General features: G+C 40.5%; 1 protein-coding gene across 4 annotated transcripts in view; it reads left to right on the top strand.

Moving 5' to 3' along the window:
- Positions 1-26,831, top strand: part of YIPF6 (Yip1 domain family member 6) — a 42,547-nt gene that overhangs the window by 3,123 nt on the left and 12,593 nt on the right. For 2 of the 4 annotated variants that reach the window (XM_010376790.2, XM_030934109.1), the window contains exons 2-6: positions 10,179-10,307; positions 11,667-11,745; positions 16,831-16,873; positions 19,411-19,536; positions 21,141-21,298. In XM_010376790.2, coding sequence (XP_010375092.1) covers positions 10,179-10,307; positions 11,667-11,745; positions 16,831-16,873; positions 19,411-19,536; positions 21,141-21,298 — 535 coding nt within the window. Of the gene's footprint in view, positions 1-4,333; positions 4,400-5,343; positions 5,454-10,178; positions 10,308-11,666; positions 11,746-16,830; positions 16,874-19,410; positions 19,537-21,140; positions 21,299-26,831 lie in introns of those variants that run through there. The other 2 variants (XM_010376791.2, XM_030934110.1) reach the window with 2 other exon arrangements.

The following is a 26,831-nucleotide window of genomic DNA, read 5'->3' on the forward strand; positions in this document are numbered from 1 at the left end:
GTAAGCCTACTGAGTTAGGAAGGCAGTATGGAACAGTGGTGATTTGGAATGTGTACTCTGGAGTCAGTTTGCTTAGGTTTGATTCTAAGCACTGTCACTTAACTAGCATGATATTGGGGAAATTACCAAACCCCTCCTTGCTTCAGTTTCCCCATCTGTAAAATGGAGATATAACAATACTTAGTTCATAGGGTTGTTAGGTGGAATGAGTTAACACATTGGATAAATTAACACACTTAATAGAATGTCTGGCATATAATATTGCAATAAGTGTTATTTCTTATTATCGACTACTAACCTGGGATGCTTAATGGGCTACAAGGAGCCAGTGGAAATTTTTGAGGAGGAAAGAATTTGAAATCATGAATTGGACAACATAATAGAGGGTAAGTTACAGTGGGGGAATATCTGGAATCTAGAAGGCCAGTGAAGCTGTTGCAGTAGTTCTGGGAAGAAATGATAGGGATCTGGACAACAGCAGTGGCATGAGACAAGATGATTTCAGACAAGGCAGAATCCACGAGGATTTGTAGTATGTGAAGGAGGATTTGTCTTAGATCAGTATTTTGCAAACTTTAGTGTGCTAGCAGTCATCTGGGGAATCTTGTTAATTTGCAGGTTCTGATTCAGTTGGTTTGGGATAGGGCCCAAGATTTTGCATTTCTAACAGACACCCTGGTGATGCTGCTGCTGCTCCTGGTACCACATTTTGAAGAGTATGGTTGTACACACCCAAGAGTATAGTGACACTCTGAACAAAAATAGATAATATACAAGGAGGGTTAGCTGGATGAGGGCCTTAAAAGTTGATTAATTCAGTTTGGGACATGTTTAGTTTGCGATAATGGCGGGCCATTCAATAGATATCCAGCAGGCAATTGGACTTTAAAACCTGTACTTCAGGGCTCAGAAGAGGTCATGCCTAGAGATGTTGCTTTAGGAGTCATCTGCACAGGGTTACAAAGACAGAATCTTGGGTAATGCCTGTATTTAGCAGGCAGGAAGAAAAGGTAGGCTGTAATAATGGCTGCAGTCTGGGGTCTTTTTTTTTTTTTTTTTTTTTTTTTTTGAGACAGAGTTTTGCTCTTGTCACCCAGGGCTGGAGTGCAATGGTGCCACCTCGGCTCACTGCAACCTCTGCCTCCCAGGTTCAAGTGATTCTCCTGCCTCAGCCTCCCCCAGTAGCTGGGATCACAGGCATGCACCACCATGCCCAGAAAATTTTTGTATTTTTAGTAGAGATGGGGTTTCACCATGTTGGCCAGGCTGGTCTCAAACTACAATCTGGGATCTTTGGAAGATCTCAGGCTGTGAGGAAGCTGGTCCCAGGTGAAGGGCTGGCTGCAGACCATGCCACTGGCTATCCCTTCATCCACTCCTGGGAGCCAAGCCTCTTTGAGCTGATTCTTGCTTCATGCTTCCCCTTGTTGGTTCCTTTTTCCAGGATTTTGGTCAATAGTATAACCCATTTGCTCCCAGCTATTTTTTTTTAGGGTTGCAGTCCCTGCTTTTATTGTGTGTTTTTGGCCCTGCCTCTACCTGTTCCCCTTACTGGCCCAAGCCAGGCAGAGCAGTGTGCATGTGTGTTTCTGTGAGCACATCTATATATGTGCAAGAGCCTGCCTGCTGATGGGAAAGGGTGGGGCATGGATCCAAGTCGCCTTTCCTGCTGAGGGCTAGACAGAGAGCAGGGTCCATTAGCTGAGGCCCTGGAAGTCCTGTCTTTTATACATGGAGCTGGAGGGCCATAGTTCCTGACTCAGCTCATGGAACATTGTTGCTAATTCTTGAAGAGATAAAGGGGAGAGAGTAGGGGATCACATGACACCTCAGTGACTACGGTGACTTCTGATACCAATTACCTGGAGTTAGGCCAAACTGCACAGGTTAAAAGCACAGTCCTCTACAAGACTGCTCTTCAGACACCAGCCACAATTTTGGGGGTTCCCAGGACAATCCTCACTTCAGAGCAAGTAGCTACAAATTCAGGGGTTTCCACGTTCCCCTCAGACTTTTTTTTTTTTTTTTTTTTGGCACAATCTCAGCTCACTGCAGCCTCTGCCTCAGCTTCCCAAGTATCTGGGACTACAGGCACATGCCACCATGCCCGGCTAACTTTCGTATTTTTGGTACAGATGGGGTTTCACCATATTGACCAGGCTGGTCTCAAACTCCTGACCTAAAGTGATCCGCCAATCTTGGCCTCCCAAATTGCTGGGATTACAGGTGTGAGCCATGGCACCTGGCCCTCCCTTCAGGTTTCATAATTCACTAGAATGACTCATAGAACTCAGAGCAGTACTCTACTTAAAATTACAATTTTATTATAACAAAGGGATACAAATCCAAATGTGCAAAAGAGAAAGATACACAGGGCGAGGTCTGACAGAGTCCCAAACACAAAGATTCCTTGTCTTGTCCCTGTGGATTCAGGATATGTTACCCTCCTGGTTTGCTGGTGTGTGACAATATGCAGAGTATTGCCAATCAGGGAAGTTCACTCGTGTCTATAGTTTTTATTGGGGTTTCATTATGTAGGCATGATTAATTGGATCATTGCTCAGATAATGGAACTCAGTCTCCAGGGTCCCACCACTCCCCAAAGTTTGGGCTTATATGTTGTGACTTAAAGCCCCAAACCTCTAGTTATATGCGCGGTGTTTCTGACGTGGTTAGCCCCCATCCTGAGTCATCTCGAGAGCACAAACTACATAAGGGCCTACTATAACTTACCTGTTAGCATAAACTACCAGAGCCCCTGTGAATATCAAAAATACTCCTCTATCATTCAGGAAATTGAAGTTTAGAAGCTAACTCTCAAGAATAGGGGACAAAGGCCAGCTAAATTCTTTATTATACAATAGTGACAGAACTGGAATTGACTCCATGGGAATCTTGAACTTGAGCTAACATTTATCCAGCCCCTATTGTGTTCCTGTATTAATACATTTCTTCCTCACAATAACCCTGTGATGATGGTACCATTATCTCAATTTTACAGAGGAGGAAACTGAAGCACAGAGAGGCTAAGTAACCTGCTCAGTGTCACATGGATAGTACATGATGGAGCTGGGATTTGAACTCAGGCTATTTGGCCTGCACTCTTAATCAGTATTCTCCAAATACCATGTTGAGCATTGGGTATGTGCTAGGTGCTGTACAGGTGTTATTTTTATAGCAGTGTTGTTTCCATGTGAGATCCCTGTTTGACTTTAAAGCCTGTTTTTTTTCTACTGTACTACCCTGCTTCTCCTAGCAGTAGCAGGCAACAGGGAAACTGAAAACAGGCAATCCTGGCACTTGAAAGGGCAGTGTTATAGTAGTGAAGAGAAAATATGGCTTCAAAAAGTGTTGGTTTTGGCTGGGTGCGGTGACTCGTATCTGTAATCCCAGCACTTTGTGAGGTCGCGGCGGGCAGATCACTTGAGGTCAGGAGTTTGAGACCAGCCTGGCCAACATGGCAAAACCCTGTCTCTACTAAAAATACAAAAATTACCTGGACGTGGTGGTGTGTGCCTGTAATCCCAACTACTTGGGAGGCTGAGACAGGAGAATCTCTTGAACCCAGGAAACAAAGGTTGCAGTGAGCCGAGATCATGCCACTGTACTCCAGCCTGGGTGATAGGGCGAGACTTCGTCTCAAAACAAACAAAATGGGTTGGTTTACGCATTACATGCTGCAGAGTATTAAAAGAGAATGAGGATTGAATGAAGATCCTTGTATATCTTGATTACGTGAGGCTACTATCAGAGAGCACAATGTCAGTGAAGTGGTGAGAAGGCCAGTGCCAGATTACAGAGGATTAAATGGGAAAGTAAAAAGTGTGATCAAGCAAGAGAAGAAGGAGAGTAGTTTGAGAGAATAGCAGAAACAAGGGAGCAATATATTTTTAAATTTTATTACAGAAACTTTCAAATGTATAAATAAAATGAAAAGTAGTATAATGAACCTCATGTACCTATCAACATTCTGCTATTATTTTATTGGTCTCACCACATGTTTTTTCAGTCTTTTTATTTAAAACTAATTTTAGACATATAGAAAAGTGCAAAAATAGTAGAGAGAGTGCCTGTATTCCCTTCGCCCAGATTCCTCTAATGCTAACATTGTATATAAGCATAGTACACTGATCAGAACCAAGAAATTAACATTGGTAAAACACCATTACCCATAGACCATGTTTGAATTTTAGCAGGTTTTCCACTAATGGCTTTTTTTGTTCCAAGATCTTATCTAGGATCCTGCATTGCATTTAGTTGTTATTTTTCCTTCATTTCTTCCAATCTGTAATGATTCTTCAGTCTTTTCTTATTTTTCATAATCCTTTCTGAGTATTTTAAAGCAAAGCCCAGACATATCATCTTCATCTGTAAATACTTCACTACGTTTCTCTAACAGGTAAGGACTTTTTCTTTGTTATCATACATAACAAAACTATCTGTTCACCTCCCAATTTTCTAAAAACGTAAAGTCCTTTTTGGTGTTTGTTTAAATCGGGATCCAGGCTGGGCGCAGTGGCTCATGCCTGTAATCCCAACACTTTGGGAGGCTGAGGTGGACAGATCACTTGAGGCCAGGAGTTTGAGACCAGCCTGGCCAACATGGTGAAACCCTATCTCTACTAAAAATACAAAAAAAGAAGAAATAGCTTGCATGATAGTGTGCACCTGTAGTCCCAGCTACTAAGGCGGCTGAGGCAGGAGAATTGCTTGAACCCTGTAGGCGGAGGCTGCAGTGAGCTGAGATCACACCACTGCACTCCAGCCTAGGCAACAGAGTGAGACTCCATTTCAAAAAAAAAAAAAAAAAGGTAAATTGGATCCCCATATACACCTTCAACAATTATCTACTTACGATGAATCTTCTTTCTTCTACAGCCCTACCTACTTTCTTTATTATTTTGAGGCAAATTCCAGGCATCATTACATTAGTAAATATTTGGTATGTATCTCTAAAAGATAAGGATTCTGGCTGGGCACGGTGGCTCATACCTGTAATCCCAGCACTTTGGGAGGCCGAGATGGGCAGATTGCTTGAGCCCAGAGGTTCGAGATCAAGTTGGGCAACGTGACAAAACCCTGTCTCTACCAAAAATTTAAAAACTAGCCTGGTGTGGTGGCACCGCTTACAGTCCCAGCTACTTGAAAGGCTGAGATGGGACAATTGCTTAAGCCTGGGAGATTGAGGCTGCTGTAAGCTATGATCATGTTACTGCAGTCCAACCTGGATGACAGAGCAAGACCTTGTTTCGAATAAATAAATAAATAAATAAATAAATAAATAAATAAGGAATTTTTTTTCTGATTTTGTATTATTTTAGAGTTGTCATCTTGCTGTGTTGCCCAGACTGGAGTGCAGTGGCTGTTCACAGTCATGATCATAGCACCCGCAGCCTTCAACTTCTGGCCTCAAGGGACACTCACCTCAGTCTCCCAACTAGCTGGAACTATAGGTGTGTGCCACAGTTCCCAAATTAGAATTCTGCTTTTAGAGAGAACATAACCACAATAACAATGCATGTAAAAAATTAATAATTTCTTAATATATCTTATTAGGGTTCAAATTTCCAATTATCTCCTAAATTATATTTTTATAATTTAAAAATTGGCCCACTGCCTGTTTTTCTTAGTTTTCTGGGAACAGAGCTACACTTATTTATCTGTGTGTTATCTTTAGCTGCTTTCATGCTACAATGCAGAGTTCAGCAGTTGCAGCAGAAACCATATGGCTCTTAAAACCTGAAATATTTACTGTTTGACCCTTTATAGAAAGTTGGTGACCCCTGGTTTAGACAATTATCTTTTAGAATAATTAAAAATAGGAAGAAATGTCATATTTACCTTCATTTTAACCACTTTGGGAGATGATTTATTTATGTAAATTCAAGTTTCTTCTGATATTATATTCCTTCTTTCTGAAGAACTTCCTTTAGCATTTCTTGTAGAATATATTTTAGCTTTTGCTTGTCTGAAAAACGTTTTTACTTTGCCTTTATTTTTAATAGGTATTGCTGGGTTTAGAATTCTGTGTTAATAGTTTTATTCTTTTAGCCCTCCAGAAGTGTCCCTCCATTTTCTTTTGGTTTGCATAGTTTCTGGTGAGATGTCTTTCTTTCTTTCTTTGTTTATATTTTGTTAGAGATGCCTATTTTTTTTTTTTTTTTTTTTTGAGGTGGAGTCTTACCCTGTCACTTAGGCTGGAGTGCAGTAGCGTGATCTTGGCTCACTGCAACCTCCACCTGCCGAGTTCAAGTGATTCTCCTGTCTCGGCCTCCCAAGTAGCAGGGATTACAGGCACCTGCCACCATGCCCGGCTAATTTTTTTGTATTTTTAGTAGAGATGGGATTTCACCATGTTGGCCAGGCTGGTCTTGAACTCCTGACCTCAAGTGATCTGCCTACCTCAGCCTCCCAAAATGCTGAGATTGCAGGCGTGAGCCACCATGCCCGGCCTTTTATTATAATTCTTATCTTTGTTCCTATGAATGCAATGCCTTTCTCTTTGGCTACTTTCAAGATTTTCTCTTTATCTTTGGTTTTCAGTAGTTTGTGTCTAGGTTTGTGGATTTTTTTATTTTGTAGTTTGGTATTCATCTTGATTGGGGTTCTCTTAAGCTTGCATCTATCATTTGATATCTCGTTATTTTTGGAAAATTTTCAGCTATTCTTTTTTTTTTTTTTTTTTTTTTTTTGAGACAGAGTCTCACTCTGGAGTTCAGTGGCATGATCTTGGGCTCTGCAAGCCTTGAACTCCTGGGCTCAGGTGATCCTCCCACCATAGCCTCCCAAGTAACTGGGACTACAGGTGTGTGACACCACTCCTGGCTAATTTTTAAATATTTTTTTGTAGAGATGGGGTTTTACCATGTTGCCCAGGCTGGTCTGGGATTCCCGGGCTCAAGCAGTCTGTCTGCCTTGGCCTCCCAAAGTGCTAGGATTACAGGCGTCAGCCACTGCAGTTGGCCTATATCTCTTCAGAGCCATTATCTTTCTATTCTTCTGGGATTCCAATTATTTACATAATAAGACCATTTAATGTTTTCCCATAGTTCCTACATACTCTATTCTTTTTTCTTTTGTTCTTTTACTCTTCTCTTTTTGTTTTAGTTTGGATAATTTTGACTGACCTAGCTCTGAAATCTTTGGTATTGAGTTAACTGATAAGGCTGGCAAAGACATTCTTCATCTGTTACTATGTTCATGTATTTCTAGCATTGCCATCTGATTCTTACAGTTTCCATCTCTTTGCAGAAATTCATCACCATTCATGCATGTACCTTTTCTACTAGAGCCTTTTGCATATTAAACATAGTAATCTTAAATTTCTTTTCTGATAATTCTAACATCTTGGTCATCTCAGAGTCTGGTTTTGTTGATTGCTTTGTCTCATAGTGGGTTGTTTTTTCATGTGAGTATGGGGGAGATAATTTGTTATTGATATTGAATGCTGGACATCATGTATACACTGCCAGAAGTGGCACACCTCTGCTGCTGAATTGTCAGTCAGTAGGGGTTAAGTCAGTCTAGTCAGGAGTTGAGCTTCGTTTGTTCTTTTTTTGTTGTTGCTATGGGTACCTTCAGTGCATCACCAGCTTCAGATTCTTCTGCTGTTACCTTGTGTTTAGGGGTGGGGGTGCTATGTTGTCCCAGTGTTTTGTTTTTTGTTGTTGTTTTGTTTTGTTTTTTTTGAGACAGCGTCTCACTCTGTTACCCAGGCTGGAGTGCAATGGCGTGATCATAGCTTACTGCAGCCTTGACCTCCTGGGCTCAAGTGATCCTCCCACTTTAGCCTTCTCAGTAGCTGGGACCACAGTTGCACGCCACCATGGCCAACTAATTTTTTGAAAACATTTTTTTGTAGAGATGGGGGTCTCACTATATTACCCAGACTAGTCTCAAACTCCTGGCCTCAAGCAATTCTCCTACCTCAGCCTCCCAGTGTTGGGATTACAGGCATGAGCCACTGCACCCAGCCCCAATGTTTTTATTAATGTTCATGTTCTATACTCAGCTTCTGTCTTTGCCCTTGCATCTCATGGTGAGTCTCTTTCTAAGCTCTAGCCCTTCCTCCAGCAGTAGACTGCTGTTGTTTATTGCTCCATACTTGCTAGCCTGGTGATAGGGGCCAGGGAAAGGGGATTCTTTGCTGTCATAGTCTAGTCTCTGCCTTAGGCATACCATGTGTCCCTGGGTCTCCTGGGTGGCACTTTCTTAGTGATCCTGTCCCCGTCCTAGCTGAAGGAAACTCTTAACGGTCTGGGCCCAGGATGGTTTCTTGTCCATCCCTTAGTAGAGAGCTTTTCCTTTTCCCTTTCACCAGCTTCAGTGAGTTGTTGCCTGTGTTCTGAAAGCAACTTGTTTTTGTCCAAGTGGCTTTAAGGCTCTTTCTCTCTAGGGGCTTTTTTCTAGAGAAGAGCCTGCAAGAGAGTGTGAACTCCCCTTGCGTCTATTGCTTCTAGGGGTTCTGTACTCTTGTGCTAGTCCATACTTGGACTTTAGCAATTTATTCAAAATTTTAGTTAAATTCTCACCCATCTGTGTGGTGTGGTGTGCGGCATTGTCTTCTCTTCATGCTTTCCTACCGTTGAGCCAGTGCTGATGTCTCTTCGTGGAAGCACTTGGCGTTCTTTAGATTTCATCCACGCTACTTGGTCTCCCTACAAGTCAGGTCTCAGATGAATTCAGGGAAAGTTATGATAAAGTAAAGTATCTAGCCTTTTCTCATTGTTCTACTTGGGGAATGGTCTTTCCAGCTTCCTAGATCTTAGTCAGAAGTCAAATTACAGTGTTATATAGTCACTTGAAATAGGTGCTATCTTTGTGGTTGTGTGTTTATTTCAATACGTGGTAGTTTCATTGGTTTAATTTTTCTCTCAGTTTCAGGGATTGCTTCCTTCAAATTTTAATTTTGTTTCATAATTGTGTGAACTGTTTATATGATTGCAAGTCATTTATACGAACAACATGTATTGAAAAAAGCCTAGTTTCTCTCCCTGTCTGTTCTATCCTATTCCTTTCTTTCCTCTATAGGAAACCTTTAAAAAAAATCCTATGGCATGTTTCTTGTATTTAAGAAATATGAGTGTGGTTAAGAAATTTGTTTTATTTTATTTCATTTTATTTATTTATTTATTTATTTATTTATTTATTTATTTATGATGGGGTTTTGTTCTTGGTGCCCAGGCTGGAGTGCAATGGTGTGATCTCGGCTCACCGTAACCTTCACCTCCTGGGTTCAAGCGATTCTCCTGCCTCAGCCTCCCGAGTAGCTTGGATTACAGGCGTGCGCCACCACGCCCAGCTAATTTTGTATTTTTAGTAGAGATGGGATTTCTCCATGTTGGTCAGGCTGGTCTCAAATTCCCGACCTCAGGTGATCTGCCCACCTCGGCCTCCCAAAGTGCTGGGATTACAGGCATGAGCCACCGCACCCAACCCTTTACAAATTCTGTGAACATCCTCATTCTTTCTAAAATTTCAGTATACTGTCTTGTGTTTCCTCTATCTGCAACTGTTGCCCACTAAAAATTGTGCCTACTGGTCGAAAAACTGTATGAGAAGGCATTGCCTCTATTTTCTTAGGAATTTGTAGATTCGAGTTTCGGTTGTAATAAAATTTAGCAGATGAGTATGAATTTAAAATTTCACATTCTTTATTCACTTTGAAAATTGTATTTGCTCTGTGATTGCCAGGTAACCTGTAAAGAGTGTAATCAAAGTATATTTTGCTATTTCCCTTTTCCTCCCACTTGCCTTTATAGTTCATGTAATGCTCATTTTTAGCCAGCAGAGGCCACTAGAGCCTGCTAGGGAGCAGAAGTGCAACAGAAATGCAGCCATTCTAAGACAGTGATTGCTAAAAAGTCACTTTTTAATAACTTTACAATTATTATCTCAGTTTTTCTAGCTTGTGCCATGTGAAGATTTTATGCTAAATGTTGGTGGGCAAGAAGGTGTCTATGACATTTACTTTAGTTTTTTCATTATGTTTAATCTTTAAAGAAATAAATTTGAGAATTATTGTTAACTGCATCGTGTAATGTCTGTTGAGCTAACACCTACTTTCCTATGTAAAACCCTACGAAATACATGGTCCCAACTCTGTAGGAAATGATGATATATATGAGGAATGCTACAGTTTATTACAGGCTTACTTTTTTTCCCATGACTCCTCTCAGTTTGCAGGCCTTTCAGATATATCCATCTCACAAGACATCCCCGTAGAAGGAGAAATCACCATTCCTATGAAATCTCGCATCCGTGAGTTTGACAGCTCCACATTAAATGAATCTGTTCGCAATACAATCGTAAGTTACACTAGTTGAGAGAACGTCTGTTCAGTACCCTGGGACTAAGTAACTGATAGTACTTTGCAATATTTTCACTTGGTTCACTGGTTTTGAATATATTTTATATACTGAAGTTTAATATTTTATTCTAGAGAATAATTTGGTACAGCCTTTTTGGAGAGCAGTTTTGTTATAATGCATATTAAGAATCTTAAAACCGCAAGGTGCGGTGACTCGCGCCTGTAATCTCAGCCCTTTGGGAGGCAAAGGCAGGCGGATCACCTGAGTTCAGGAGTTCAAGACCAACCTGACCCACATGGTGAAACCCCATCTCTACTAAAAATACAAAAATTAGCCGGACATGGTGGTGCACGCCTATAATTCCAGCTGCTTGGGAGACTGAGGCAGGAGAATCGCTTGAACCCGGGAGGTGGAGGTTGCAGTGAGCGGAGATCACACCACTGTACTCTGGCCTGGGCGACAGAGCGAGACTCCATCCCCCAAAAAAAAAAAAAAAAAAAAATCTTAAAATGTCCAAATCTTTTTAAACCAATATATTATCATACTTCTCCAAATATAGTATAAGGAAAGTTTTAAAATGTAAAACAAAAATTTTCAACATAAAAGTATCAGTATACAAAGATATTTATTATAGCATTCTTTGTAATAGGGGAAAGCTAGAAATAAATGAACCATAGATGAGGTATTGGTTAGGTAAATTATGTTATGTCTTTGTGGTGGGATGCTAAACAACTATTAAAAATTATGTTTACAAAGTGTTTAATAATATGGATAAAATTCTAGGTGAAAAAACTAAAACAGAATTAGCTCAGTGGTACTTTGAGAGGTTGTATTTGTATTACTGAACCCTTCCTCCAGTTTCGTGATTTTTTTTTAATCTAGCTTCTAGGATTTGTTTACCAATTACATTGGGAATGTTAGAAATTTATTTCATATATTGCAAAGAATGTGGTAGCTAGAGAGCAGGCTAATTGACCCTTGGGACCTCATCTTCTATGAACTGAATGTCACATACTGTGTTTTGTAGAGTAGCTTTTTATAGTGCAATTGTTTTAGTTTCTTCAAGCAGCCTATTGGGAGGACTGTGTTTCTTTTTTATGGATTTGTTTTCAACATCAAAACAGAACAGATCAAAAAAGATGTGGAAAAGTGTTAAAAGTTGGCTTAAGGAGTTAATAGAAAAAGCATACCCTACCTCTCTGGTTTGTTTGTGTAGTGAAGGAGTTGAACTGGAATTATCTGCAAAATTCAATGAAGAGTTCACAGGAGATTGAAATAAAATAAATTTTAGCAAATTAAGTAAGGCTACTGACAACCTTGGTCATCACAATACAACAAGTTGTTTCTGTTTTTCAGATGCGTGATCTAAAAGCTGTTGGGAAAAAATTCATGCATGTTTTGTACCCAAGGAAAAGTAATACTCTTTTGAGAGATTGTAAGTATATGAGGTTTTTAAGGGTTTGCTTAATCTATCTCACCATGCCTTATCATAAGTACTTTATAAGGCAAAGGCTCTGTGGTAATAAAACTGACATCATTTTGTAGGATGAAAAAAATATGTAAATGAATATGTAAATCAAACTTCTGGCAGAAATTAAACATTTATTTTATTTTATTTTTATTTCTATTTTTTTTGAGACAGAGTCTCACTCTGACTCCCAAGCTGGAGTGCAGTGGTGTGATCTTGGCTCACTGCAACCTCCGCCCCCCCGGGTTCAAGTAATTTTCATGCCTCAGCCTCCTGAGTAGCTGGGATTAAAGGTGCCTGCCACCACGCCCAGCTAATTTTTTTGTATTTTTATTAGAGGTGGGTTTTACCATGTTGGCCAGGCTGGTCTCCAACTCCCGACCTCAGGTGATCCACCTGCCTCAGCCTCCTGAAGTGCTAGGATTACAGGCAGAAATTAAAAATTTAGATTGGAATCTCAGAGACTGAAAGATTTTGCTTATTATATTGCCCTCATCAATAAATATACCTCATCAATAAATATACAGTGGCCAGGCATGGTGGCTCATATGTGTAATACCAGCACTTGGGAGGCCGAAGCAGGAGGATTGTTTGAACTCAGGGGTTTGAGACCAGCCTGGGCAATATGGCAAGACCTCATTTCTACTAAAAATTAAAAAACTAGCCAAGCCTGATAGCGCATGGCTGTAGTCCTAGCTACTTGGGAGGCTGAGGTGGGAGGATTGCTTGAGCCCAGGAGATCAAGGCTATAGTGAGCCATGACTGCGCCACTGCACCCTAGCCTGGGTGATAGAGCGAGACCTGTCTCAAAATATATATATATATAAAATACATACATATTTTTTAAAATGCTCTAGTGGTTACTACAAAATGCATTCCTGGAGGCTGCTAATTTATAATATTTACATATATTACATAATATTCCTGGAAGCTGCTGACACATAAAGAATTAATGATCTCCAAGGGAAAGGCAAATGTTCAAATTTTTGTTTGTTAGTTTTTTGAGATGGAGTCTTGCTCTGTTGCCCAGGCTGGAGTGCAATGGGACAATCTCAGCTTACTGCAACCTCTGCCTCCAGGGTTCAAGCGATTCTTCTGCCTCAGCCTCTGGAATAGCTGGGATTACAGGTGCCCGCCACCACATCCAGCTAATTTTTGTATTGTTAGTAGAGACAGATTTTGCCATGTTGGCCAGGCTGGTCTGGAACTGCTGACCTGAAATGGTCCACCTGCCTTGGCCTCCCAGAGTGCTGGGATTACAGGTGAGAGCCATCACCCCTGGCCTAAATGTTAAATTAATATAATAGTAAATACCCATAAACATTTAACAGATTATTAGTACCTTTATTGACAGTTTCATTTTCAAGCCTATCATTTAGTCTGATGACTGCTTTCTTTATTAGAGTTCTGTCAAAACAGACAGCGTCTCACTCTGTTACCAAGGCTGAGATGCAATGGCGTAATCATAGCTCACTGCAGCCTCAAACTCCTGGGCTCAAGCAGTCCTTCTGCCACAGTCTCCTGAGTAGCTGGGACTGTAGGCATGTGCCACCACGCCTGGCTAGTTTTTAAATATTTTGTAGAGATGGGGGTCTCCCTATGTTGCCCAGGCTTGTCTCAAACTCCTGGCCTCAAGCAATCTGCCCACCTCAGCCTCCTAAAGTGCTGGGATTACAGGCAGGAGCCACTGTGCCCAGCCAATGTTTTATTTTTTCAACTTTTTTGTTAAAAACTAAGACAAACGCAAACACATTGGTCTAGGCCTTCACAGGATCAGAATTGGATCATCAGTACAATTGTCCTCCACCTCTGTATCTGTCCTATTGGAAGGTCTTCTGGGGCATGAACACGCATTAAACTGCCATCTTCGATGATAACAATGCTTTCTTCTGGAATATCTCCCGAAGGACCTGCCTGAGACTGTGTTATGGTTAACTTTTTTCTTTTTTTAGAGACATGATCTTGCTCTTTCACTCAGGCTGGAATGCAGTGGCATGATTATAGCTCACTATGGCCCCAAATTTCTAGGCTCAAGCCGTTCTCCCACCTCAGGCTCCCATGCCTGGAGCCTGTGCCACCATGCCCAGCTAATTTTTAAAAATTTTTTTGTCTGGGCACGGTGGTTCACGCTTCTAATCCCAGCACTTTGGCAGGCCATGGTGGGTGGAACACCTGAGGTCAGGAGTTCCAGGTCAGCCTGGCCAACATGGTGAAACCCTGTCTCTATTACAAATACAAAAATTAGCTGAGTGTGGTGGCAGGCGCCTGTAGTCCCAGCTAGTCGGGAGGCTGAGGCAGGAGAATCGCTTGAACCCGGGAGGTGGAGGTTGCAGTGAGCCAAGATTGCACCATTGTACTCCAGCCTGGGTGAAAAGAGGGAAACTCTCTCTCAAAACAAAGCAAACACAGAAAAAACAAACAGACAAGAAAACACATGTTTTTAGAGACAGGGTCTTGCTCTGTTACCCAGGCTGAACTTTTTAAGTAGAAGTATGCTTCAACGTAACAATGAAAAGTATAGCATAGTAAACACTTAAACCACAGTAGCATAGTCATTTTTTATCACTATCAAGTAGAATATTATGTAGTGTACATAATTGTGCTATATTTTTATATGACTGGCAACATAGTAGGTTTGTTTATACCAGCATCACCACAGACACGTGAGTGATGTGTTATACTAGATGTCACTAGGTGATAGGAATTTTTTAGCTCCATTATAATTTTATGGGACCACTGTCATTGACCAAAATGTCATTATGTGGCACATGACAGTACACTTGAATTCAGTTTTTAAGTTGAGCAATTAAAAAAAAAATTAATGAAATTAGCAGCAGTTTTATTAGAAGTGGTAGGATTATGGTTTTTTATGTCTTTTCCAAACTTTCCGCAATGGTGTCAAAATTACTTATATAATTAAAAAATAAATAATATTAAGTATATAAATTTGCGTACCTCTCTTGGGTAAGGTTATATACATGTGAGGTTAAAGTTAGATGTGGGATATGTGCCTTTTTGGAATGAATTGAGGAAGGTAATTGTGCTCTAAGCTGTGTGCTGCTGAACTGTTGGCATACAAATCACTCAGAAGCTTGTTTTGTTTGTTTTTTTTGAGACAGAGTCTTGCTCTGTCACCCAGGCTGGAGTGTAGTGAGTAGAGGTTGTGATCTTGGCTCACTGCAACCTCTGCCTCCTGGGTTTAAGCGATTCTCCTGCCTCAGCCTCCTGAGTAGCTGAGATTGCTGGTATGTGCCACCACAACTGGCTCATTTTTTTGTATTTTTAGTTAGAGACGGGGTTTCACCATGTTGGCCAGGCTCGTCTCAAACTCCTGACCTTAAGTGGTCTTCCCACCTCAGCTTCCCAAAGTGCTGGGATTACAGGCATGAGCTACCAAACCTGACCAAATCACTTGGTAGCTGTTTTTGTTTGTTTGTTTGTTTTGGAGACGGAGTCTTGCACTGTCACCCAGGCTGGAGTGCAGTGGCATGATCTTGGCTCACTGCAACCTCTGCCACCTGGGTTCAAGCAATTCCCATGCCTCAGCCTCCTGAGTAGCTGGGATTACAGGCACGTGTCATCATACCCAGTGAATATTTTGTATTTAATAGAGATGGGATTTTATCATGTTGCCCAGGCAGGTCTCAAACTCCTGAGCTCAGGCCATCTACCCGCCTCAGCCTCCCAAAGTGCTAGGATTACAGGCGTGAGCCATTGCACCCAGCCTGCAGCTTTTGATTGAGGACCATGTTTGCTAGACCTGATGTTGGCACAGCCTGCATAGCCTTTTGCAGTTTTCAGAAAGCTTTCATATGTTATTTGTTAAAGTTTAACCTTGTGAAATTCCCAATACTGGGCTGTTTTTTTACCTAGAAGAATAGCAACTCTATATTAATTCAGTATACTAATTATAAAAGGGAAGCAGTGCGACAGAGTGGCAACAACTTTGGTCTAAGAATCAAAAGACCAGGCCAGGTGTTGTGGCTCATGCCCGTAATCCCAGCACTTTGCGAGGCTGAGGCGGGTGGATCGCTTGAGGCCAGGAGTTTGAGACTAGCCTGGGCAACACGGCAAAACTCCATCTTTACAAAAAATACAAATTAGCTGGGTGTGGTGGCATGTGCCTGTAGTCCCAACTACTCAGGAGGCTGAGGTAGGAGGATCACCTGAGCCTGGGAGGTTAAGGCTGCAGTAAGCCATGATCCCACCACTGCACTCTAGCCTGGGCAACAGAGTGAGGCCCTGTCTCAAAAAAAAAAAAAAAGGAATCAGGCCAGGTGCAGTGGCTCACGGCTGTAACCCCAGCACTTTGGGAGGCCAAGGTAGGCGGATCACCTGAGGTCAGGAGTTCGAAACCATCCTAGCCAACATGGTGAAACCCTGTTTCTACTAAAAACACAAAAATTAGCCAAGTATGGTAGCGGGTGCCTGTAATTCCAGCTACTCGGGAGGCTGAGGCAGGAGAATCGCTTGAACCCAGGAGGCAGAGGATGCTATGAGCTGAGATTGTGCCATTGCACTCCAGTCTGGGCAACAAAAGCCAAACTCCATCTCAAAAAAAAAAAAAAAACAATCAGTAGCCCTAGGTTCTGGTCCCACCTCCACATATAAAACTAGGCAAGTCATTTCCTTCTCAGCTTCATTTTTTGTATTTGTGAACTGAGCATGATTATACTTGCCTTGTCTAATGCAGTCTCTGATGGATAAAGTGCCTTGGCTATAGTCTTTTTTCTTAGAGTATGGGGTAGGGAACCTAGGTCTTCTAATTGTTTGTCCATTGGTCTTTAATTATAGAATGCCAGTATGTGGCTTAGTAGATGGGGAGGAGGGAAGGGTGATTTGTGGGATATGAAGTAAACAAAACTTAAAGTCTATGTAAAGAAGTGCATTCAGGATTAGGGGACAGGGAGGGCAGGTAGTGGGAAAGGAGAGGTAGGAAGGCTTGGGCAGGCAAAGAGAGCCTTGATGTCTGAATTCCAGAAGGGAGAGAGGTAGATACTGGAATAAAGATAGAAAATATTACCTTTGCTTCTGTCTTTTCTTGTCTCATAGGGGATTTGTGGGGCCCTTTGATCCTTTGTGTGACACTCGCATTGTAAGTACTTGCATTTTCTTTCTTTGTCCTTTGAGCTAGACTAGACTTTTTGTGGATTTTCAAAATTGTGGGGGATTTTGATTGAATATTTCATTTAGGACTTGTATGACATGTTGGACATGTTGTACTCCTTAGGTATTTAAGCCTCTAAAGTCACTTTCCAAATCAATTTAAAAATGATGAAATTAAGCTCACCTTCCTTAACCAATGACATTTTAGTCTGTTTTACCCATGTCTATTCAACAAATATTTATTTACTTGTTTACTCTCTTGTTCCTCCCCATTATTAAACTAAGTGAATTAAGGTTTAAGCACCCTTTGTTTGCAAACGTAATTCTCTGTAATCTTACTAAAAATATGAATGAGAATGAGAATAAATCAGAAGTAGTAGAGTGAAAAGCAAGATCGTGTTTTAGAGCGTTGTACTCTTCCATACAGGTTGTATGTAAAGGAAGAGGACAGAGGAAGGAGAGAAAGGTTACACTAGAGAGAGGAATATAACCATTGATAGAGTGGGAAAAAATACTGCCCTGGAATTCAGTTCGGAGTTCACATTCTGACTCTACTGTCAGCTAGCTATGTGATTTTGGGCTACTAATAACCAATGCTTGTATAATTTTTCCCAGTTTGCATAAAACTTTTAAATACTTCCTCTTATTTTAGCCTCATAGCAAGAATTAAAATTATTTTCTTTTTGACAAATAAGCTCAGGTTCAAAAAGGTTGAGGATTTAACCAAGATCACATAATCAGTGGTAGACCTGAGATTCAACCTCACTACCTATTCTGTACCTCTAGGGTTCATTACACATCTCTTCCCACCTAGTCACTCTGGGTCTCCTCTTCCATATCTGTAAAGGGAAATGGTTGAGGGTCCTTTCCAGGCTTAACCCTTTGTGGGTCTAAATTCACTAAGTTTCTTGCTGACTTCTCTAATTTTTTAAATTTAAATTGAGCATATATTAATTTAGGTAATAGTGTTGAGTACTATTTCTTATGCTTTTAGTAACCATGTCAAGGGATGTAGCCTAATGCCTTGATGGAGGGGTTTATATTAGACATCCCGAGCATATATATATATTTTTTTACTTTTGAAAGATTAACCTTATAGGTTACATAGTTTAACCCCACTTAGTTGCAGAGAAAACTGGAGTCCCAGGACATCAAGTGACATATCTAGTGACAGAATTAGGATCAGTATCTGGGTCTCTTGCTTTCCAGGCTAGTTAATATTTTTTCCATCATACCATGCTGAAGCAATAGGGATTCCAGGCAACAAGTGATGAGTGCTGGCCATTCTTTGCATCTGGTTGTCAGGACTTGGAATGGAATATGCATAGCATAGAATACAAAAGCCTGTGCGTACTGCCAAGTAGCATAGCAGGGCAAGAAAGACTTACAGTGTGACTTCTCTATACTGTTTAATAAGAAGAGGTTGTGAGCTTACAATTATTATTTTTCTTGGTAATAACACCAAGTCCAAATATTCAAAACAGTTTACATCTGTAAAATTCTTAGACAAAGAAAGGATAGTTAAGTGGATGTTCAACTACTCAATTCCAAAGCAAAACCCTTTAGTAATAATCTGTATGTTTTGATTTTTTAAAAATCAACCACTAAAAAGGTTTATAGACCGTTTCCGTTTTTGTTTATTATTTTTATTTTGTTTTGAGGCAGTCTCACTCGGTTACCCAGGCTGAGTCGGTGGTGTGATTACAGCTCACTGTAGCCTCAACCTCCCAGGCTCAAGTGATTCTCCCAGCTCAGCCTTCCTAGTAGCTACGACTATAGGCGTGTACCACCATGACCAGCTAATTTTTTTATTTTTTGTAGAGACGGGGGTTTCGTCATGTTGCCCAGGCTGGTCTCGAACTCCTGGCCTCAAGCGATCTGCCTGCCTTGGCCTCCCAAAGTGCTGAGATTACAGGCTGAGCCACCATACCTGGCCTATTTCCATTTTTAAATATCTCAACTGAAACCTTAACCCAAGAATTGCAAATTCAGATGTGTCTAAAGGCTAGAGTAGTAACCTAAATGCATGTAGTAGTGATATGGTGACTGTAAGCCCTTTGCACTTATGTCAGCTACATTTAATTGTTGCTGTGTTAGAATGCAGGCTCAGTGTTAGAAAGTCTAATAGTTTTTTCAAGAAGATCTAGAAATTCATATTCTCATGTGAAATAAAATAATGTCAACTTAAATTCAGAATCATCTTAAATATTATATAAGCCCAAAACCTCATATCTGTGAGGTACATTTTGACCCTTCAGTTTATAACCACTGCTTAAAATAAAAGGTCTTCAGTAATTCAGCAAGGTCAAATGGAGCACCCCTTGTAGTCCTGAGGCATTTGGAATTTGCAGTAAGGGAGCCTTGCCAAATGCTTGTGTCATTTTCCTTTTAGTACAACCTACATATTACAGATCTTCAGGCGAGGTTATAGCACAGCAATCTGATTCAAAGTTTGAGAACCCATGCCTTAACTGTGTTGCCCTAAGTAAAAGATTAAGCAATTCTTATGCTGTTTCCTTTTCTCAGAATGCTGCAAAGAGACTCTGTAGATAGTGAAAAAGATGGAGGGCCCCAGTTTGCAGAGGTGTTTGTCATTGTCTGGTTTGGTGCAGTTACCATCACCCTCAACTCAAAACTTCTTGGAGGGAACATGTGAGTATTATTAAAATGCATTGTTTTCCCCCCTTGCCAGGTAGTATATCTTAGATTAAGGGAGACAGGCTAGTTAGATTTTTTTTTTTTTTTTTTTTTTTTTTTTGAGACAGGGTCTCAGTCTGTCACCTAGGCTGGAGTGTACTGGTGTGATCATGACTTACTGCAGCCTCTGTCTCCCAGGCTCAGCGTCCCAAGTAGCTGAAATCCTCCTGCCCCAGCATCCTGAGTAGCTGGGACACAGGCATGTGCTACTATGCCTGGCTAATTAAAAAAAAAATTTTTTTTGTAGAGATGGGGTCCCACTGTATTGCCTAGGCTGGTTTTGAACTCCTGGGTTCAAGTGATCCTCCCACCTTGGCCTCCCAAAATGCTGTGATTACAGGCATGAGTCACCATACCTGGCCTGATATTTTTTTTAAAAGAAAAATCGAACTAAATAAGGGCCAAAGAGACGTGTTCTTAAAACCACTACTACTGGACAGAGATAACCTTGTTGATTAAATTATCTTAAATTATCTGAGGTCCTTTAATAAGCTTCAGACACCCTTTTCAGGCCCTGAAATCATAGGCAGACTTTTTTGTGTAAGAAGAGTGTGTACGTTTTGGGGGGCAAGTGGTCCATAGCTTTCAACAAATTCTCAAGTATAATAGGTCTATAAACTAGAAAGGATTAAGAACCACCATCTTAGAGGTTCAGAGAAAGATATCTGTAGGAACTAGAGCAGATCATCTGGTGTTAGATGATTGACTTTTTTTTTTTTTTTTCTTTTGAGATGGAGTCTCACTCTATCGCCCAGGCTGGAGTGCAGTGGCCGGATCTCAGCTCACTGCAAGCTCCGCCTCCCGGGTTTACGCCATTCTCCTGTCTCAGCCTCCCGAGTAGCTGGGACTACAGGCGCCCGCCACCTCGCCCGGCTAGTTTTTTTGTATTTTTTTTTTTTAGTAGAGACGGGGTTTCACGGTGTTAGCCAGGATGGTCTCGATCTCCTGACCTCGTGATCCACCCGTCTCGGCCTCCCAAAGTGCTGGGATTACAGGCTTGAGCCACCGCACCCGGCCCTAGATGATTGACTTTTAAGGGATTTGAGAGGAAAGGAGGAAGAGTATAGGGAAAGAAAATTAAAGCATGTACTTAATTTTTTTTTTTTTTTTTTTTTTTTTTTGAGATGGAGTCTTGCTCTGTCACCCAGGCTGGAGTGCAGTGGCACGAGCTCAGCTCACTGCAACCTCCACCTCCCAGGTTCAAGCGATTTTCCTGCCTCAGCCTCCTGAGTAGCTGGGATTACAGGCACCCGCCACAATGCCCGGCTAATTTTTTTGCATTTTTAGTAGAGACGGGGTTTCACCATGTTGGCCAGGCTGGTCTCGAACTCCTGACCTCAGGTGATCCACCCACCTTGGCCTCCCAAAGTGTTGGTATTACAGGCGTAAGCCACCACACCCAGCCAAAAGCATGTACTTAATAATTAATGTTAGGATGTAGATGTTATGTACCAAGAAGGAGGAAACAGTCCATTATATAGAGAAATCTATGTAATAAGCTGTGTCATAACACCAATCAGCTGTATTTATGATCTTTATTAATGTATTTTGTTTTTAAGATCTTTTTTTCAGAGCCTCTGTGTACTGGGTTACTGTATACTTCCCTTGACAGTAGCAATGCTGATTTGCCGGCTGGTACTTTTGGCTGATCCAGGACCTGTAAACTTCATGGTTCGGCTTTTTGTGGTGATTGTGATGTTTGCCTGGTCTATAGTTGGTAAGTATGTACTTATTTCCACAATAACAGAACAAACAAAAACATGATTTAAAGATGAAGACCAGATGAGGAGCAGTATAAGTCCAAAGTTAGATGTGAGTGATACGATTCTTGGCAGTATCATCCATAGAACCCTCTTCCCTGAGTAGGCAGTGATGGGGCTGCTGTCTATCTTATCTGAGTTGGATATCTGGACTTATAAGGTATGGAGAGTCACATCTTTTTTCTTTCTAAAAAAAAAAAAAAAGGTTGGGAGAGTGGATTACACTACATTTAGCCCAGTCCTGGTATATAAAAGGCATTAGGTGACTTGTGAAATGACTGGGATCTTTCCCTGACAAAGTAATTAAAATAAAAATAATACCATTTATGGATTGCTTATCAAAGGCCAAGCACTGTTTAAGAAATACTATTGTTAGTCCCATCTTATAGATGAAGAACAGTTACAGAGAAGTTGAGCAGCTTGCCCTAGGTTGCATTACTAGTGAGTAAGAGAGTCAAATTGCAAACCAGGCAGTCATGAACCTTTAAGAACTATACTATACCACCTTCCAGTGTAGATTGTAAGCATCATTATATAGCACTTTTCTGCTTCAGTAGAACATTTTGCTAAACACTAGGAAGGGCCTATAGCAATGATAATGAATGCTATGTACTCATTGTTTTTACATTCCTAAAGTTCTCTTAAGATTCCAGCTTAAATTTAGAAGTGTTCACTAGCTTCTGCTTTAATGGATAGACAGACTGCTTAATATTTTTAAGTGTAGTAACATCTCATTGCTCTGGAACATGGTTGAAAGCTAACAATAATCCAACAAAGGTCTGAGAGAGCCAGAACTGATATTCCAAAGACTGTATATTAAGCTTGGGTGCTTTTCCCATGGGGAAATCATTCTCTCACTGAGAATCTCATAATTACCATACATGTAATTATACTTACTTAGTTATCCAGTATCCAGGCTCACAGGTGATCACAAAGTAGAATCATAGGAGAGAGCAACTTTAATTCAGCAAACATTAATCACAAACTATGTGTCAGGCATAATTTTAGGCATGGTCTTTGTCCTTGGAGTTCAAAATCTAACAGAGCAGCCCGACATGAAAGCACTTAAAGGCAATAGGTGTTCTAGGTGGGAGATGGAGATTTATACATGGTAACATGATTATTCAGGAAAGATTTCCCAGAGGTGTGATGATGATGATGATGATTAGTATTTGAGATGGAGTCTCACTCTGTCGCCCAGGCTGGAGTGCAGTGGCACTATCTCGGCTCACTGTAACCTCCACCTCCTGGGTTCAAGCAGTTCTCCTGCCTCAGCCTCCCGAGTAGCTGGGATTACAGCTATGTGCCACCACACCTGATTAATTTTTGTATTTTTAGTAGAGATGGGGTTTCACCATGTTGGCCAGGCTGTTCTCAAACTCCTGACTTCAGGTGATCCACCCGCCTTGGCCTCTCAAAGTACTGGGATTACAGACATGAGACACCGTACCCGGCTGATTATTTTATTATTTTCATTTCTTTATTTGGCTTATATATATATATATGTTGTTATATTATTATTATACTTTAAATTCTGGGACACGTGCAGAACGTGCAGGTTTGTTACATAGGTATACATGTGCCATGGTGGTTTGCTGCACCCATCAACCCATCATCTACATTTGGTATTTCTCCTAATGCTACCCCTCCCCTAGCCCCCCAACCCCCAACAGGCCCTGGTGTGTGACGTACCCCCCCTCCCTGTGTCTATATGTTCTCATTGTTCAACCCCCACTTATGAATGAGAACATGTGGTGTTTGGTTTTCTGTTCATGTGGTAGTTGGCTGAGAATGATGGTTTCCAGCTTCATACATGTCCCTGCAAAAGACATGAACTCATCCTTTTATATGGGTGCATAATATTCCATGGTGTACATGTGCCATATTTTCTTTATCCAGTCTATCATTCATGGGCATTTGGGTTGGTTCCAAGTCTTTGCTATTGTGAACAGTACAGCAATAAACGTAGGTGTGCATGTATCTGTATAGTATCACCCAGTAATGGGATTGCTGGGTCAAATGGTATTTCTGGTTCTAGATCCTTGAGGAATCGCCACGCCATCTTCCACAATGCTTGAACTAATTTACAGTCCCACTAACAGTGTAAAAATGTTCCTGTTTCTTCACATCGTCTCCAGCATCTGTTGTTTCCTGAGTTTTTAATGATTGCCATTCTAACTGGCGTGAGATGGTATCTCATTGTGGTTTTGATTTGCATTTCTCTCATGAGCAGTGATGATGAGCTTTCATGTTTGTTGATCACATAAATGTCTTCTTTTGAGAAGTATCTGTTCATATCCTTTGCCCACTTTTTGATGGGGTTGTTTGATTTTTGTCTTACAAATTTGTTTAAGTTCTTTGTAGGTTCTGGATATTAGCCCTTTGTCAGATGGGTAGATTGCAAAAATTTTTTTCCATTCTGTAGGTTGCCTGTTCACTCTGATAATAGTTTCTTTTGCTGTGCAGAAGCTCTTTAGTTTAATTAGACCCAATTTGTCAATTTTGGCTTTTGTTGCCGTTGCTTTTGGTGTTTTAGTCATGAAGTCTTTGCCTGTACTTGTGTCCTGAATGGTACTATCTAGGTTTTCTTGTAGGGTTTTTATGGTTTTAGGTTTTACATTTAAGTCTTTAATCCATCTCGAGTTAATTTTTGTATAAGGTATAAGGAAAGGGTCCAGTTATCCTCTCCCCATTGCTTGTTTTTATCAGGCTTGTCAAAGATCAGATGGTTTTGGATGGGCGGCATTATTTGTGATGCCTCTGTTCTGTTCCATTGGTCTATATATCTGTTTTGGTACCAGTACTATGCTGTTTTGGTTACTACAGCCTTGTAGTATAGTTGGAGGTCAGATAGAGTGATGCCTCCAGCTTTGTTCTTTTTGCTTAGGATTGTCTTGGCTATATGGACACTTTTTTGGTTCCATATGAAATTTAAAGTAGTTTTTTCTACTTCTATGAAGAAAGTCAATGGTAGCTTGACGGGGATAGGATTGAAACTGTAAACTACTTTGGGCAGTATGGCCATTTTCATGATATTGATTATTCCCAACCATGAGCAAGGAAAGTTTTTCCATTTGTTTGTGTTCTGTCTTATTTCCTTGAGCAGTGGTTTGTAGTTCTCCTTGAAGAGGTCCTTCATATCCCTTTTAAGTTGTATTCCTAGGTATTTTATTCTCATTGTAGCAATTGTGAATGGGAGTTCACTCATGATTTGGCTCTCTGTCTATGATTGGTATATAGGAAGGCTTGTAATTTTTTCACATTGATTTTGTATCCTGAGACTTTGCTGAAGTTGCTTATCAGCTTAAGGAGATTATGGGCTGAGATGATGGGGTTTTCTAAACACACAATCATGTCATCTGCAAACAGAGACAATTTGACTTCCTCATTTCCTAATTGAATACCCTTTATTTCTTTCTCTTGCCTGATCGCCCTGGCCAGAGCTTCCAACCCTACGTTGAATAGGAGTGGTGAGAGAGGGCATCCTTGTCTTGTGCTGGTTTTCAAAAGGGATGCTTCCAGCTTTTGCCCATTCAGTATGATATTGGCTATGGGTTTGTCATAAATAGCTCTTATTATTTTGAGATATGTTCCATCAATACCTAGTTTATTGAGAGTTTTTAGCATGAAGGGGTGTTGAATTTTGTCAAAGGCCTTTTCTGCATCTATTGAGATAATCATGTGGTTTTTGTCATTGATTCTGTTTATATGATGAATTACGTTTATTGATTTGCGTATGTTGAACCAGCCTTGCATCCCAGGAATGAAGCCGAGTTGATCTTGGTAGATAAGGTTTTTGATGTGCTGCAGGATTCGGTTTGCAAGTATTTTATTGAGGATTTTCACATCGATGTTCATCAAGGATATTGGCCTGAAATTTTCTTTTTTTGTTGTGTCTCTGCCAGGCTTTGATATCAGGATGATGCTGGCCTCATAAAATGAGTTAGGGAGGATTCCCTCTTTTTCTAATGATTGGAATAGTTTCAGAAGGAATGGTACCAGCTTCTCTTTGTACCTCTGGTAGAATTCAACTGTGAATCCATCTGGTCCTGGGCTTTTTTTGGTTGGTAGGCTATTAATTACTGCCTCAATTTCAAAACTTGTTATTGGTCTATTCAGGGATTTGATGTCTTCCTGGTTTAGTCTTGGGAGGGAGTATGTGTCCAGGAATTTATCCATTTCTTCTAGATTTTCTAGTTTATTTGTGTAGAGGTGTTTATAATATTCTCTGATGGTAGTTTGTATTTCTGTGGGATTAGTGTTATCTCCCATTTATCAGTTTTTATTGTGTCTATTTGATTCTTCTCTCTTTTCTTCTTTATTAGTCTGGCTAGTGGTCTATTTTGTTAATCTTTCCAAAAAAACAGTTCCTGTATTCACTGATTTTTTTGAAGGGTTTTTCGTGTCTCTATCTTCTTCAGTTCTGCTCTGATCTTAGTTATTTCTTGTCTTCTGTTAGTTTTTTAATGTGTTTGCTCTTGCTTCTCTAGTTCTTTTAATTGTGATCTTAGGGTGTCAGTTTTAGATCTTTCCTGCTTTGTCCTATGGGCATTTAGTGCTATAAATTTCCCTCTAAACACTGCTTTAGCTGTGTCCCAGAGATTCTGGTATGTCTTTGTTCTCATTGATTTCAAAAAACTTGTTTATTTCTGCCTTAACTTCATTGTTTACCCAGTAGTCATTCAAGAGCAGGTCATTCAGTTTCCATGTAGTTGTGTGGTTTTGAGTGAGTTTCTTAATCCTGAGTTCTAATTTGATTGCACTGTGGTCTGAGAGACTATGATTTCCAGTCTTTTCATTCTGTTGTTATGATTTCCATTCTTTTGCATTTGTTGAGGAGTATTTTACTTCCAATTATGTGGTCAGTTTTAGAATAAGTGTGATGTGGTGCTGAGAAAAATGTATATTCTGTTGGTTTGGGGTGGAGTGATTGTTGATTTGGGGTGCATATTGGGTTGATTTGGGGTGTGTATTGTTGATTTGGGGTAGAGATTCTGTTGATTTGGGATAGATGCATGTTAGGTCCATTTGGTCCAGAGCTGAGTTCAAGTCCTGAATATCCTTGTTAATTTTCTGTCTAATATTCACAGTGGGTTGTTAAAGTCTCCCACTATTATTATGTGGGAGTATAAGTCTCTTTGTAGGTCTGTTTTTTTTTTTTTTTTTTTTTTGGTTTTAATGTCAATTTTATTTATTTTTGTTTTGTTTTGTTTTTTATTGTACTTTAAGTTCTAGGGTACATGTGCACAACGTGCAGGTTTGTTACATATGTATACATGTGCCATGTTGTGCTGCATCCATTAACTCATCATTTACGTTAGGCATATCTCTTAATGCTATCCCTCCCCCCTCCCCCCACCTCACAACAGGCTCCGGTGTGTGATGTTCCCCTTCCTATGTCCAAGTGTTCTCATTGTTCAGTTCCCACCTATGAGTGAGAACGTGTGGTGTTTGGTTTTTTTTGTCCTTGAGATAGTTTGCTGAGAATGA

This window comes from Rhinopithecus roxellana, chromosome 7, assembly GCF_007565055.1.
Source record: "Rhinopithecus roxellana isolate Shanxi Qingling chromosome 7, ASM756505v1, whole genome shotgun sequence".
NCBI lineage: Eukaryota > Metazoa > Chordata > Mammalia > Primates > Cercopithecidae > Rhinopithecus > Rhinopithecus roxellana.